General features: G+C 44.6%; 1 protein-coding gene across 2 annotated transcripts in view; it reads right to left on the minus strand.

Annotated features, from left to right (window-relative positions):
- Positions 1-13673, minus strand: part of exd3 (exonuclease 3'-5' domain containing 3) — an 81480-nt gene that overhangs the window by 48131 nt on the left and 19676 nt on the right. For both annotated transcript variants that reach the window (XM_029628551.2, XM_065007578.1), the window contains exons 14-19: positions 11629-11738; positions 10813-10996; positions 9783-9949; positions 9340-9561; positions 9199-9252; positions 8948-9079 (exon numbers count right to left, since the gene is read on the minus strand). In XM_029628551.2, coding sequence (XP_029484411.1) covers positions 8948-9079; positions 9199-9252; positions 9340-9561; positions 9783-9949; positions 10813-10996; positions 11629-11738 — 869 coding nt within the window. The remainder of the gene's footprint in view (positions 1-8947; positions 9080-9198; positions 9253-9339; positions 9562-9782; positions 9950-10812; positions 10997-11628; positions 11739-13673) is intronic.

Raw genomic sequence — 13673 nt, forward strand, 5'->3', positions numbered from 1 at the left:
TGGAATGTGTTCTGTTGGTTGATTGAAAAACAAGAAAACTTAATAAAACTTTAAATTGAAAAAAAAAAAAAAAAAAAGAATGATGGAGGCCACTGTTCTTGGGGACCTAAATGTTTTGGTACCCTTCCCCAGATCTGTGCCTCAACACAATCCTGTCTTTACGGACAATTCCTTTGACCTCATGGCTTGGTTTTTGCTTTGACATGCACTGTCAACTGTGGGACCTTATATAGAAAGGTGTGTGCCTTTCCAAATCATGTCCAATCAAACTCCGATCAAGTCGTAGAAACATCAAGGATGAGCAATGGAAATAGGATGCACCTAAGCTCTATTTCAAGTCCCATAGCAAAGGGTCTGAAAACTTCTGTAAATAAGGGTTTGTCATTATTTATTTATTTTATTTTACCTTTATTTAACTAGGCAAGTCAGTTAAGAACAAATTCTTATTTTCAATGACGGCCTAGGAACACTGTTCAGGGGCAGAACGACAGATTTGTACCTTGTCCGCTCGGGGGTTTGAACTCGCAACCTTCCGGTTACTAGTCTAACGCTCTAACCACTAGGCTACCCTGCCGCCCCATTATGGGGTATTGTGTGAAGATTGATGAGGAATTTTTATTTATTTAATCCATTTTAGAATACGGCTGTAACGTAACGAAATGTGGAAAAAGAGAAGTGGTCCGACTACCTTCCGTATGCACTGTAAGGCAAAAAAAGTATTTAGTCAGCCACCAATTGTGCAAGTTCTCCCACTTAAAAAGATGAGAGGCCTGTAATTTTCATCATAGGTACACTTCAACTATGACAGACAAAATGAGAAGAGAAAAATCCAGAAAATCACATTGTAAGATTTTTAATGAATTATTTGCAAATTATGGTGGAAAATAAGTATTTGGTCAATAACAAAAGTTTCTCAATACTTTGTTATATACCCTTTTGTTGGCAATGACAGAGGTCAAACGTTTTCTGTAAGTCTTCACAAGGTTTCCACACACTGTTGCTGGTATTTTGGCCCATTCCTCCATGCAGATCTCCTCTAGATCAGTGATGTTTTGGGGCTGTTGCTGGGCAACACGGACTTTCAACTCCCTCCAAAGATTTTCTATGGGGTTGAGATCTGGAGACTGGCTAGGCCACTCCAGGACCTTGAAATGCTTCTTACGAAGCCACTCCGTTGCCTGGGCGGTGTGTTTGGGATCATTGTCATGCTGAAAGACCCAGCTACGTTTCATCTTCAATGCCCTTGCTGATGGAAGGAGGTTTTCACTCAAAATCTCACGATACATGGCCCCATTCATTCTTTCCTTTACACGGATCAGTCGTCCTGGTCCCTTTGCAGAAAAACAGCCCCAAAGCATGTTTCCACCCCCATGCTTCACAGTAGGTATGGTGTTCTTTGGATGCAACTCAGCATTCTTTGTCCTCCAAACACGACGAGTTGAGTTTTTACCAAAAAGTTATATTTTGGTTTCATCTGACCATATGACATTCTCCCAATCTTCTTCTGGATCATCCAAATGCTCTCTAGCAAACTTCAGACGGGCCTGGACATGTATTGGCTTAAGCAGGGGGACATGTCTGGCACTGCAGGATTTGAGTCCCTGGCGGCGTAGTGTGTTACTGATGGTAGGCTTTGTTACTTTGGTCCCAGCTCTCTGCAGGTCATTCACTAGGTCCCCCCGTGTGGTTCTGGGATTTTTGCTCACCGTTCTTGTGATCATTTTGACCCCACAGGGTGAGATCTTGCGTGGAGTCCCAGATCAAGGGAGATTATCAGTGGTCTTGTATATCTTCCATTTCCTAATAATTGCTCCCACAGTTGATTTCTTCAAACCAAGCTGCTTACCTTTTGCAGATTCAGTCTTCCCAGCCTGGTGCAGTTCTACAATTTTGTTTCTGGTGTCCTTTGACAGCTCTTTGGTCTTGACCATAGTGGAGTTTGGAGTGTGACTGTTTGAAGTTGTGGACAGGTGTCTTTTATACTGATAACAAGTTCAAACAGGTGCCATTAATACAGGTAACGAGTGGAGGACAAAGGAGCCTCTTAAAGAAGAAGTTACAGGTTTGTGAGAGCCAGAAATCTTGCTTGTTTGTAGGTGACCAAATACTTATTTTCCACCATAATTTGCAAATAAATTAATTAAAAATCCTACAAATGTGATTTTCTGGATTTTCTTTCTCATTTTGTCTGTCATAGTTGAAGTGTACCTATGATGAAAATTACAGGCCTCATCTTTTTAAGTGGGAGAACTTGCACAATTGGTGTCTGACAAAATACTTTTTTGCCCCACTGTATGTATGCATGTATGTGTGTATGTGTGTATGTGTGTGTGTGTGTAAGTGATTGAGCATAAGGTGTTAATTGTGTGGCAAGGCCAAACCCAGATTCTAACACACAGATACACTCTCACACTCCCAGTAAAGGGTAACACACTTCACACACCCACCCAGTGAAGGGAAATTTAAAACTTGTCTCATCCTCTTACATTCTTCCTTTTTTTCTCTCAGCCCATTGCCCTCTTTGTAGATCAAATTTCAAAGCACCGAGTCCTCCAATCGCCTCTCCCTCCCTCTCTCGTACTTCTCCCATCCCTCCTCCTCCCCCCACACTAGAAATCTCTCTCACCCGCTTCTCTCTAACCTCTCACTATCACTCTCCCTCTCACCTCTCCCTTTCTCTCTCACCTCTCCCTTTCTCTCTCACCTCTCACTATCAATCTCTCCCTTTCTCTCTCACCTCTCACTATCAATCTCTCCCTTTCCCTCTCACTATCAATCTCTCCCTTTCTCTCTCACTATCAATCCCTCACTCGTTTGTTACTCTCACCCTCTCTCACGCTGTTGCAGTTCCTGTTGCTGTTTTCACTTCTCTCACTGTGGCTCGTGGGAACCTGAGTCCTGCACTGCTGTGTCTGTCTAGGGCTGGGGCTAGACAGGCAGCTAGGCAGGGCAAGCAGATGCGTTTCTAGGGCTGGGGCTAGACAGGCAGGGCAAGCAGATGCGTCTGTCTAGGGCTGGGGCTAGACAGGCAGCTAGGCAGGGCAAGCAGATGTGTCTGTCTAGGGCTGGGGCTAGACAGGCAGCTAGGCAGGGCAAGCAGATGCCTCTGTCTAGGGCTGGGGCTAGACAGGCAGCTAGGCAGGGCAAGCAGATGCGTCTGTCTAGGGCTGGGGCTAGACAGGCAGCTAGGCAGGGCAAGCAGATGTGTCTGTCTAGGGCTGGGGCTAGACAGGCAGCTAGGCAGGGCAAGCAGATGTGTCTGTCTAGGGCTGGGGCTAGACAGGCAGCTAGGCAGGGCAAGCAGATGTGTCTGTCTAGGGCTGGGGCTAGACAGGCAGCTAGGCAGGGCAAGCAGATGTGTCTGTCTAGGGCTGGGGCTAGACAGGCAGCTAGGCAGGGCAAGCAGATGCGTCTGTCTAGGGCTGGGGCTAGACAGGCAGCTAGGCAGGGCAAGCAGATGTGTCTGTCTAGGGCTGGGGCTAGACAGGCAGCTAGGCAGGGCAAGCAGATGTGTCTGTCTAGGGCTGGGGCTAGACAGGCAGCTAGGCAGGGCAAGCAGATGCGTCTGTCTAGGGCTGGGGCTAGACAGGCAGCTAGGCAGGGCAAGCAGATGTCTATCTCATTTATTTATTTATTTTAAAGTCCGGGGCAAACATCTGATGCATTTGATGGAAAATATAGATTGGGAAGGGTACAGCAGGGTCAGAGTTCTGCGTCCCAAAAGGCACCTTTTATTCCCTAGATCAGGCGTAGGCAACTCTGGTCCTCGAGGGTCTGATTGATGTCTTACTTCTTCTCCTTCCCTAGCAAACACAGCTGATTAATCGAATTGCATTCTAAACTGAAGATCATGATTAGGTGATGATTGGAGTCAGGTGTGTTAGCTGGGGCAAAACTGTGACACCAATCAGGCCCTGGAGGACTGGAATTGCCCACCCTCGTCCTAGATATAGATTGGGATGGGTACGGTAGAGTCAGAGTTCTGCGTCCCAAAACGCACCTTCGTGCACTACGGCTCTGGTCAAAAGTAGTCCACTATAAAGCGAGAGTCCACCACTCCCTCACCACCACTACCACCAGTGGAGGCTGCTGAGGGGAGGACTGCTTATAATAATGTCTGGAGTGGAATCAGTGGAATGGTATCAAACACGTGGTTTGATGCCATTCCATTTACTCTGTTCCAGACATTATAATAAGCCGTCCTCCACTGGTGGTAGTCGTGGTGAGGGAGTGGTGGGCTGTGAACCTAACTCTATCCACCTATCCCCTTCATGGAATTCAGAGAGCGGAAGGAGTTCAGAGATTAAAATGATATGGGCACGTCAAGGGTCAATTCTACAGAGATCTAAAAGGATAAATAAGGTCAGCAGAACAGAAGTGAAACCTCCTTGGTATATAAGAATCACCACACACACACAGTTGAATCTCTCATGCGTCCACAATAATATGAATAAATTCATAATTCACTACTTAGTTATCAGTAAAGTTAATGGTAAACCAACTGTAGTAATATGATGCGAGGCGTTTACATTAACGACATTGGAGTAGACCGTTGGGCACTAAATGGACTGTTCGTCTCAGGCGATAAGATATAAAAACACATTGTGATATTTGACAGCTAGAGTGACGGTAGTGCAGTGCTCCGTGACTTATTTGCTCAACCTTCGGTCTGGAATGGACTCTGTCGTTCTGTTACTGTAGGAATCCCAGATGATTTCTATGAGTAACCCACCAGCCCTTCCTGAGAGCCTTGGTTATATTGTTGAGGTCTGGCCAGGTGTAGCTCAGTAGGTAGAGCGTGGCGTTTGTAATGCCAGGGTTGTGGGTTCGATACCCACGGGGGACCAGTATGAACTCACTACTGTTAGCCGCTCTGGATTAGAGTGTCTACTAAAAAATACATGTCTGGCTATACAGAGACCAAAGGCTGGCAGACTGACACAATTATCTGATCTAAGCACATGCTGAGATCATCTCAGAAACTACTGTTACAGAGAGCTAGTCTACCCCTTTCTCCCAGTTGTTAGAGTGGTCGTTTCACTAAATACTGTTGTGTCATTTGGATGAAAGTCCTGCTGAAGAGAGTCAGAGTTGGGAATTATCGCTGGGTTTGTAAAGACTGTGGTAGAAAGGTCAGCTTTTAGAGAAGCAAAATGGAATCCAATCTCACATTTGCACACACAACTTCAAAACAGTCAAAGACAAGTGAGTGGAGAGGAGAGATAGACAGAAAAAGAGCAAGAGAGAGAGAGAAAGAGAGAAAAAGAGAGAAAGAGAGAGAAAAAGGGGATTATAAATGACATGGTCTTTTCTCAGGCTGTGGTCAGGCTGTGTATCAATGGGCCACACAGGGGGTATAGAGGAGGTCCACGACCAGGAATGACCTCTAGTGCCTCCCAGAGAGAGAGGCTTTCAGGGGGAACAGAAAGGGGGAGGGGTCTGAGTTGAAGCTGGTCAAGAAAGACACCCATCCACTGTGTGTGTGTCCGTGCGTGCTCGTGTGTGAGGGTGAGTGTGTGTACGTGGGAGTTGAGGCCTGATCAAGAGAAAGACACCCATCCACTGTGTGTGTGTCCGTGTGTGCTCGTGTGTGAGGGTGAGTGTGTGTCCGTGGGAGTTGAGGCCTGGTCAAGAGAAAGACACCCACCACAAAGCGAATCAAAAGACTTTACAATCAGATAACAAAGGGGTTAACATCCCCTGGGTGGGCTTTCAACACACCCCCAGCCCCAGGGGTGCCTACGAGAGCTCAGACACGCACCCTTCCTTCCCTCTGCCCCGTCGTATCACACATGCCTTCACATGACTTAACCTACCCTTTCCCTTCACTGTTTCACCACTGACTATATAGAAGTGGTTTGTCAATGGCCTACGTTACACAACAAACTGGAGTTTAAGGGTGTATTTATTTCAGTCTATTGTATCTTTTGATCAGAACAAGAAAGCTGCACACTTGCCTTCATTTAAGACAGTGGTTTTGTGTAGCAGCTTTTCATGAGTCTTCAGCAGCAATCTAACATATTTCAGACCACAAACCAACTCTTAAACTAAACTAAGGTCCTTTCGCTTCCACAGATACTGTATGGGTTAGAAAAAGCAGTGTGGTCAGAGACAGAACCATTTGAGGCAAACTGCCTTGGACAAATGGTGGCTGGAGGCATAGAGGAGGGAGATACTTGTCCAGTAGTCAGTCAGTCAGTCACGAGTTACGACGTTACGGGAGGTTAAAGACAAGGACACATTTGGGAAGGAGACAACACCTAGGAGGACAGAACACCCAGGTCTGGTCTAAAATATGTCCTGTAGGTCTGACTGGCTGGTTGTTGTGTTTTTACACATTTGCAAACATTTCTAAAACCTGTTTTTGCTTTGCCATTATGGGGTATTGTGAGTAGATTGAGGGAGAAAAACAAAACAATTTAATCCATTTTAGAATAAGGCTGTAACAAGACCAAAATGTGGAAAAAGTCAAGGGGTCAAAATATTTTTCCGGTGGCACTGTAATAAGAAGCATATCTTATTTTCCAACACTAGTAGAAAACATCAAAACATTATAGGTCTGGCCCAATAGAACATGAAGAGATGGACTTCTGTAGTTATGAGAGTACAAATATCCCTTTACACTTGTGTGTATAAGGTAGTCGTTTTGGAATTGTTAGATTACTTGTTGGTTATTACTGCATTGTCGGAACTAGAAGCACAAGCATTTCGCTACACTCGCATTAACATCTGCTAACCATGTGTATGTGACAAATAAAATTGGATTTGATTTGAAATAAACTAATTAACAGACGACTTGAAGGGATTATGCTATTAATGAATCATGTCTGAACATTATTTTCTGGTATTTTCTACCACCTCTACCTTTTCTATTTCATCCTCTCTCGGGCCCTCTCTTTCAAATCTCTTTTTTCCTCTCAGTCCGCATATTTCACTTTCTATCAATCTCGTTTATCCTCTGTCTACATATTTCACTTTCTCTCTATCAATCTCGTTTATCCTCTTTCTGCATATTTTCACCTTCCTCTGCTTTACATCCATTCTACTCAGTTTCTCCCATCCTCCTCCCCCATCCTCCTCAGTCTCCCTACGCCTCCTCTCTGCCCTCCTCCTCCTCCTCCTCCTCCTCCTCTGTGGCTGACCCCTCTCTCTGCTCAGTCTGTCTGTCTGTCTGTCTGTCTTGTCGGTTCCCAGCAGTCGCCTCCTGTTTACAGCACACAGTAAAGATCCCATTGTTCCAGTGATATTACCACAGTAGGCACTTCAAACATGATGATTTACAGGAAACTGGTCTCCAGCGCCGTTCTACCCGTCTGCTACTTCCTGACACACTCAATTCCTTTCCACCATTCCAGGACATGACATGTGTCTTAGAGATACTGTATAGTACTGGACATCCTCTTGGACAAATGACTGACAAATAACTCTGTTAACACGTCATAACTGTATTTCTGTTTATCATTCACAGCAAATACATTAAAGAAAACCACCACGAGCTGGCTTATTCTGTACACATCACCCTAGCAACCAAAATGTTTCTGTTGTTTATGTTCATAAGAGTTCCACACCCTTGTTCAACAGTAATACATTATTCTTTAGGTATAACACTTAAAGAATAATGTATTATACCTAAAGAATAATGTAAACAAGTCTATGATGACATAATGCACAACCACAGTCACATGATGTTATGAACAGGAAGTGACCTAGAAATAAGATGTGTGTTTACATTTACATTTAAGTCATTTAGCAGACGCTCTTATCCAGAGCGACTTACAGATTGTGTTCTATCTAATTATTTCATTATGTAGATTGTCATCTTCAAAGTGAGACAGAAATGATGAAACCGTCCATGTGAAAATGAATGTAAGTGAACACACACACATATATGCACGTAGCAGGGTTTCCACAGCTGGTTATTGCCAGCTTTTATCCCCCCCCCCCAAAATGAAAAGCCAATAAATAAAATTGTTGATGGGTCAAACTGTCCAGGAGAAGGAAAAAAAGGGTTAAATAATGCTTTATATTCATTGATGGAAATAACAGTCAATATGCTCCAACTTCAAAGTCAAATATATGATTATCAATTAGCCAATATCCAGCAACTCCACACAGCCATTGAAGGGTAGTGGGACAACATTCCACACGCCACAATCAACAGCCTGATCAACTCTATGCGAAGGAGATTTGTGGAACTGCATGAGGCAAATGGATATCAGACCAGATACTGACTGGTTTTCTGATCCACACCCCTACCTTGTGACCAACAGATGCATCTCTGTATTCACAGTCTTGTGAAATTCATAGATTAGGGGCAGCAGGTAGCCTAGTGGGCCGCGTGTCGGACCAGTAACCAAAATGTTGCGAGATCGAATCCCCGAGCTGACAAGGTAAAGATCTGTCATTCTGCCCTTGAACAAGCCAGTTATTGTAAAGGCCGTCACTGTAAATAAGAATTTGTTCTTAACTGACTTGCCTAGTTAAAATAAATAATACATTTTAAAAATGAAGGCCTAATGATTTTATTTCAATTGACTGATTTCTTGTACGAATTGTAACTCAATAAAATCTTAGAAATTGTTGCATGTTGCGTTTCTATTTTGTTCGGCGTAGTTTAGATGTAGATTCAATGGGCCATCAGCTGTGTAGGTTGACTAGCAGAGAATAAGGGGCAAATTCTTACAAACTGTTTATAAACACAAATTCTGTTAGGGATGTTAAGATTCTAACAACGACAGTGTTCTTTATAGACTTATTTGGCTAAAGTCCAGGACAGGGTGGACATTACTTTCAAAATGGCAGAGTAACTTAAAAAGTAAATACCTGGTAAATGCAAATCTTGCCGGACACTTTGTCCAGTGCCAAACTGGACATAACAGACATAACAGAAACCATGGCACACACACACAAGTACAAACGATCACACCCACACACACTGTTGACCGACCTGACAGCGGCTGAATATGTCCGACTGGGTTGGCTGGACGTTGAAGTGTTTCAGGACTCGTACTGCCTGGTCCCGGGCTTTCTCTGAGCAGTCCAGCGCAATGCAGCGACCCTCTCCCACCTGGGACTTCAGCTAGACACACAAACACACACGGAACATCTCCTGACTCCGCATATACAAACTGTATTGTCAGAACCCTGCTCAAAAACATACGTGAGACACACACTCTATAACATGCAGTTCATATTTACCGTCTGGTACGGCTGACCACAGGTGAGTATGACTCGTCCATCTTCTCGGGCTAACTGAGGAACAGAAGAAAATATAGAGAGTTAGCGTCATCATCTGAGCCGGTTTCTGCCTCAGTGTGTCTGTCCTACTGTCTATCCTACCTGTGCAGCCACCCTATGGTCATCCGTATTCTCCAGCAGTACCACGTCGACCCCCAGACAGCGCAGGTAGCGCCCCAGACCCTGTAGCATGTTGTCACACACCACACGCAGTTGTTGAGGAGCCATGCGTGGGGGCAGTGGACTCTGACTGTCCTCCCCAAGCTGGGGGCTTTTCTCTGGGCCTAGGGTTGGGGTTGGGGCTGGGTCTGACTCCTGGTGTGCCTGATATTAGAGAGAAAGCTTTAAACATCGGTTGTGTTCAGTAGAGAGAAATGTTTTGAAATGGGGAGATACTTCCTGACCTTTTATAGGGAGTAACACACTTGGAATTCAAGTTTCATGATGTAAAAAAAAAAAAATGTAGCCATGACAACCCTGGCTAACCCTTAACCAAACAAAACAACAGTGGTGTCAATGTGAAGAAGTTGTAGTTAGCCTCTGACCCCTCGGCGCCGGGCCTGCTTCTTCTTCTCCTCTTTCCGCTTCTTCTCCTCTTTACTCTTCTCAGTCTGAAGTGAGGAGATGGAGCACAAGTCCTGTGGCAGCCCAAAGCTTGCTGGGTCACGAGAGAGCGCTGAGTAGACGTCCAATAAGCAGTATGCATCGACAGCTAGAGAGGTGATGGTGAGAGGAGGGATAGATGAGAGAGAGGAGTGTGTGAGAGAGACGAGAGAGAGGATTGTGTGAGAGAGAGAGACGAGAGAGAGGAAGGTGAGAGAGCGAGAGATAGAGAGGAAGGTGAGAGAGCGAGAGATAGAGAGGAGGTTTAGAGAGAAGCGAGAGAGAGGAGATTGACGTGAGAAGACATGAGAGAAAAACACTGGAAAAAATAAAAGATGGAGATGAGAGCCATAAAGATAAGACCGAAGATCAAAAGAGAGAGATAGTATCGTCTGTCCCTTTATCTCTTCAGAGACAGACAGCGTTTAAAATGTCTACACTAGAATACTACTGAAGTATGAGGACATATATTTGGCATGCATTCTAAGAAGTAGCTATGAAATGAAGTATGGACATTGGAACGAGGCTCCAGTTCAGTTCCCTAAATTGGCCTTTGCAGGAATGAGAGAGAGCGGCGAGCAAGAGAGAGCGACGAGCGAGAGAGAGTGGCGAGCGAGAGAGAAAGGAGAACTAGGAGAGACAAAGAGCGTGAGAGATATGTCTGGCATTCTGGAGCACAGTGAGAATGGTAAAGAAGATGACAACAGGCTGATCACAGTTGGTATGTGTGTGTGTGAACACCTCCGTAGCGGAGCTGGCTGGTCCGGAGCGGTCGTATCTCACAGTTGGTATGTGTGTGTGTGAACACCTCCGTAGCGGAGCTGGCTGGTCCGGAGCGGTCGTATCTCACAGTTGGTATGTGTGTGTGCGAACACCTCCGTAGCGGAGCTGGCTGGTCCGGAGCGGTCGTATCTCACAGTTGGTATGTGTGTGTGCCTGCATAGCAGTACTAGAATGTGTGTGTGGGTTTACCGGCGTAGCGTAGCTGACTCGTCCTCAGTGGTCGTCTCTCCCAGTTAGACAGCTGTTCCATCTTATCTAGGGGTTTCCCCAGGACCTGCTGGACCAGGAGACTGAGACCCTTCTCTGCTGGGCCCTCCCCAACCAGCACACCGCGAGGTCCCCCGCTACCACGACTGCTGGTGCTACGCTGCATCTAGGGATCATACAGCATACTGGTCACTTTCAGAACAGGGGAGGCCTATTTTCAATGCCGTAGTAACACAGCCTGTTTTTATATAATCTTATATTATAAACTGGATGGTTCGAGCCCTGAATGCTGATTGGCTGACAGCCGTGTATATCAGACCATATATATATATATATATATATATACATACCACAGGCATGACAAAACATTTATTTTTACTGCTCTAATTAAGTTACTAACCAGTGTATAATAGCAATAAGGCCCTTTGGGGGGGTTTGTGATATATGGCCAATATACCACAGCTAAGGGCTGTGTCCAGGCACTCAGCGTTGCGTCGTGCTTGAGAACAGCCCTTAGCCGTGGTTTTTTGGCTATATATCACACCCCCCCCAAGCATTATTGCTTAAATGTAGTTTTGTTGCTTTTTAACCTATATAGCCTACCATCTAAAAATACAAATCTATACCCCCAGAAGAACTTGATTGTAGTTATGACCGTGCCTCAAACTTGCAGCTAGATAGTGAAAATACTCAGATGTTCTTGGTCATGTTTGGTCAGATATACAGTATGTACATAACACTCTCTAGGGCCATCACGCTACAGGAGACCAGGTGGGTCTGAGGTGAAGTGTACTGTACCTGTTGGTGCACGTTCAGTAGATCTAACACTCCTTCCATCTTCAGAGGTTCCTCAGAGAACTGGGCCCATGTGGCCAGAAGACACTTCAGGTCCCCTGCCATCCCATAACCTGGACACAGACAGAGTAATATCACACCAGGGTTCAAATAGTATGTCATTGAGTCTGCCTGGATTATTCCATTGGTTCATTACATCATGTCAGACGAGCTCAATAAAGCGCATCTAAAGTGTTAGGACAATTACTTGAACATACAGTACCAGTCAAAAGATTGGACACACCTCCTCATTCCAGGGTTTTTCTCTATTTTTACTATTTTCTACATTGTAGAATAATAGTGAAGACATCAAAACTATGAAATAACACATATGGAATCATGTCATAACCAAGTTTGTTAAGTTTGTTAAACAAATCTAAATATATTTTAGATTCTTCAAATTAGCCACCCTTTGCCTTGATGACAGCTTTGCACACTCTTGGCATTCTCTCAACCAGCTTCACCTGGAATGCTTTTCAATTAGGTGTGCCTTGTTAAAAGTTAATTTGTGGAATTTCTTTCCTTCTTAATGCATTTGATCCAAATCAGTTGTGTTGTGACAAGTTAGGTTTGGGTATACAGAAGATAGCCCTATTTGGTAAAAGACCAAGTCCATATTGTGGCAAGAACAGCTCAAATAAGCAAAGAGAAACGACAGTCCATCATTACATTAAGACATGAAGGTCAGTCAATCCGGAAAATTTCAACTTTTAAAGTTTCTACAAGTGCAGTCACAAAAAAACATCAAGCACTATGATGAATCCCAACGCTCATGAGGACCGCCACAGGAAAGGAAGACCCAGAGTTACCTCGGCGCAGAGGATAAGTTCAATAGAGTTACCAGCCTTAGAAATTGCAGCCCAAATAAATGCTTCAGAGTTAAAATAACAAGCACATCTCAACATCAACTGTTCAGGAGGACACTGCGTGAATTTTATTTTACCTTTATTTAACCAGGCAAGTAAGTTAAGAACAAATTCTTATTTTCAATGATGGCCTGGGAACAGTGGGTTAACTGCCTGTTCAGGGGCAGAACGACAGATTTGTACCTTGTCAGCTCGGGGGTTTGAACTCGCAACCTTCCGGTTACTAGACCAACGCTCTAACCACTAGGCTACCCTGCCGCCCCAGGCCTTCAAGGTCAAATTGCTGCAAATAAACCACTACTAAAGGACACCAATAAGAAGAAGAGACTTGCTTGGGCCAAGAAACACGAGCAATGGACTGGTGGAAATCTGTCCTTTGGTCTGATGAGTCAAATTTGAGATTTTTGTTTCCAACTGTCGTGTCCTTGTGAGATGCAGAGTAGGTGAACGGATGATCTCCGCATGTGTGGTTCCCACTGTGAAACATGGAGGAGGTGCAAATGTCTGGGGGTGCTTTGCTGTTGACACTGTCAGTGATTTATTTAGAATTCAAGGCACACTTAGCCAGCATGGCTACCACAGCATCCTGCAGCGATACCTCATCCCATCTGGTTTGCGCTTAGTGGGACTATCATTTGTTTTTCCAACAGAACAATGACCCAAAACACACCTCCAGGCTGTGTAAGGGCTATTTGACCAAGGAGAGTGATGAGTGCTGCATCAGATGACCAGGCCTCCACAATCACCCGACCTCAACCCAATAGAGATGGTTTGGGATGAGTTGGACCGCAGAGGGAAGAAAAAGCAGCAAACAAGCATATGTGGGAACTCCATCAAGTCTGTTGGAAAAGCATTCCAGGTGAATTTTGTATTTATTGATGTATTGAAGCTGGGTGAGAGAATGCCAAGAGTGTGCAAAGCTGTCAAGGCAAAGGGTGGCTACTTGAATAATCTCAAATATAAAATATAAACTCAGCATTAAAAGAATACATTTTCACATCATATTTTATTACAGAGTTTAAAGCATTTTTCTCTATTAACTCTCAATCAACAGATAACCCCTCGCTCCTTTGGGAAACCTGTAAAGCGTACTCTCTTCTAACACAGGACGCTGAAAAGAAAATGAGATTTGTCAGGCAAAAG

This window comes from Oncorhynchus nerka, linkage group LG22 (genome assembly GCF_034236695.1).
Source record: "Oncorhynchus nerka isolate Pitt River linkage group LG22, Oner_Uvic_2.0, whole genome shotgun sequence".
In the NCBI taxonomy this organism is placed as follows: domain Eukaryota; kingdom Metazoa; phylum Chordata; class Actinopteri; order Salmoniformes; family Salmonidae; genus Oncorhynchus; species Oncorhynchus nerka.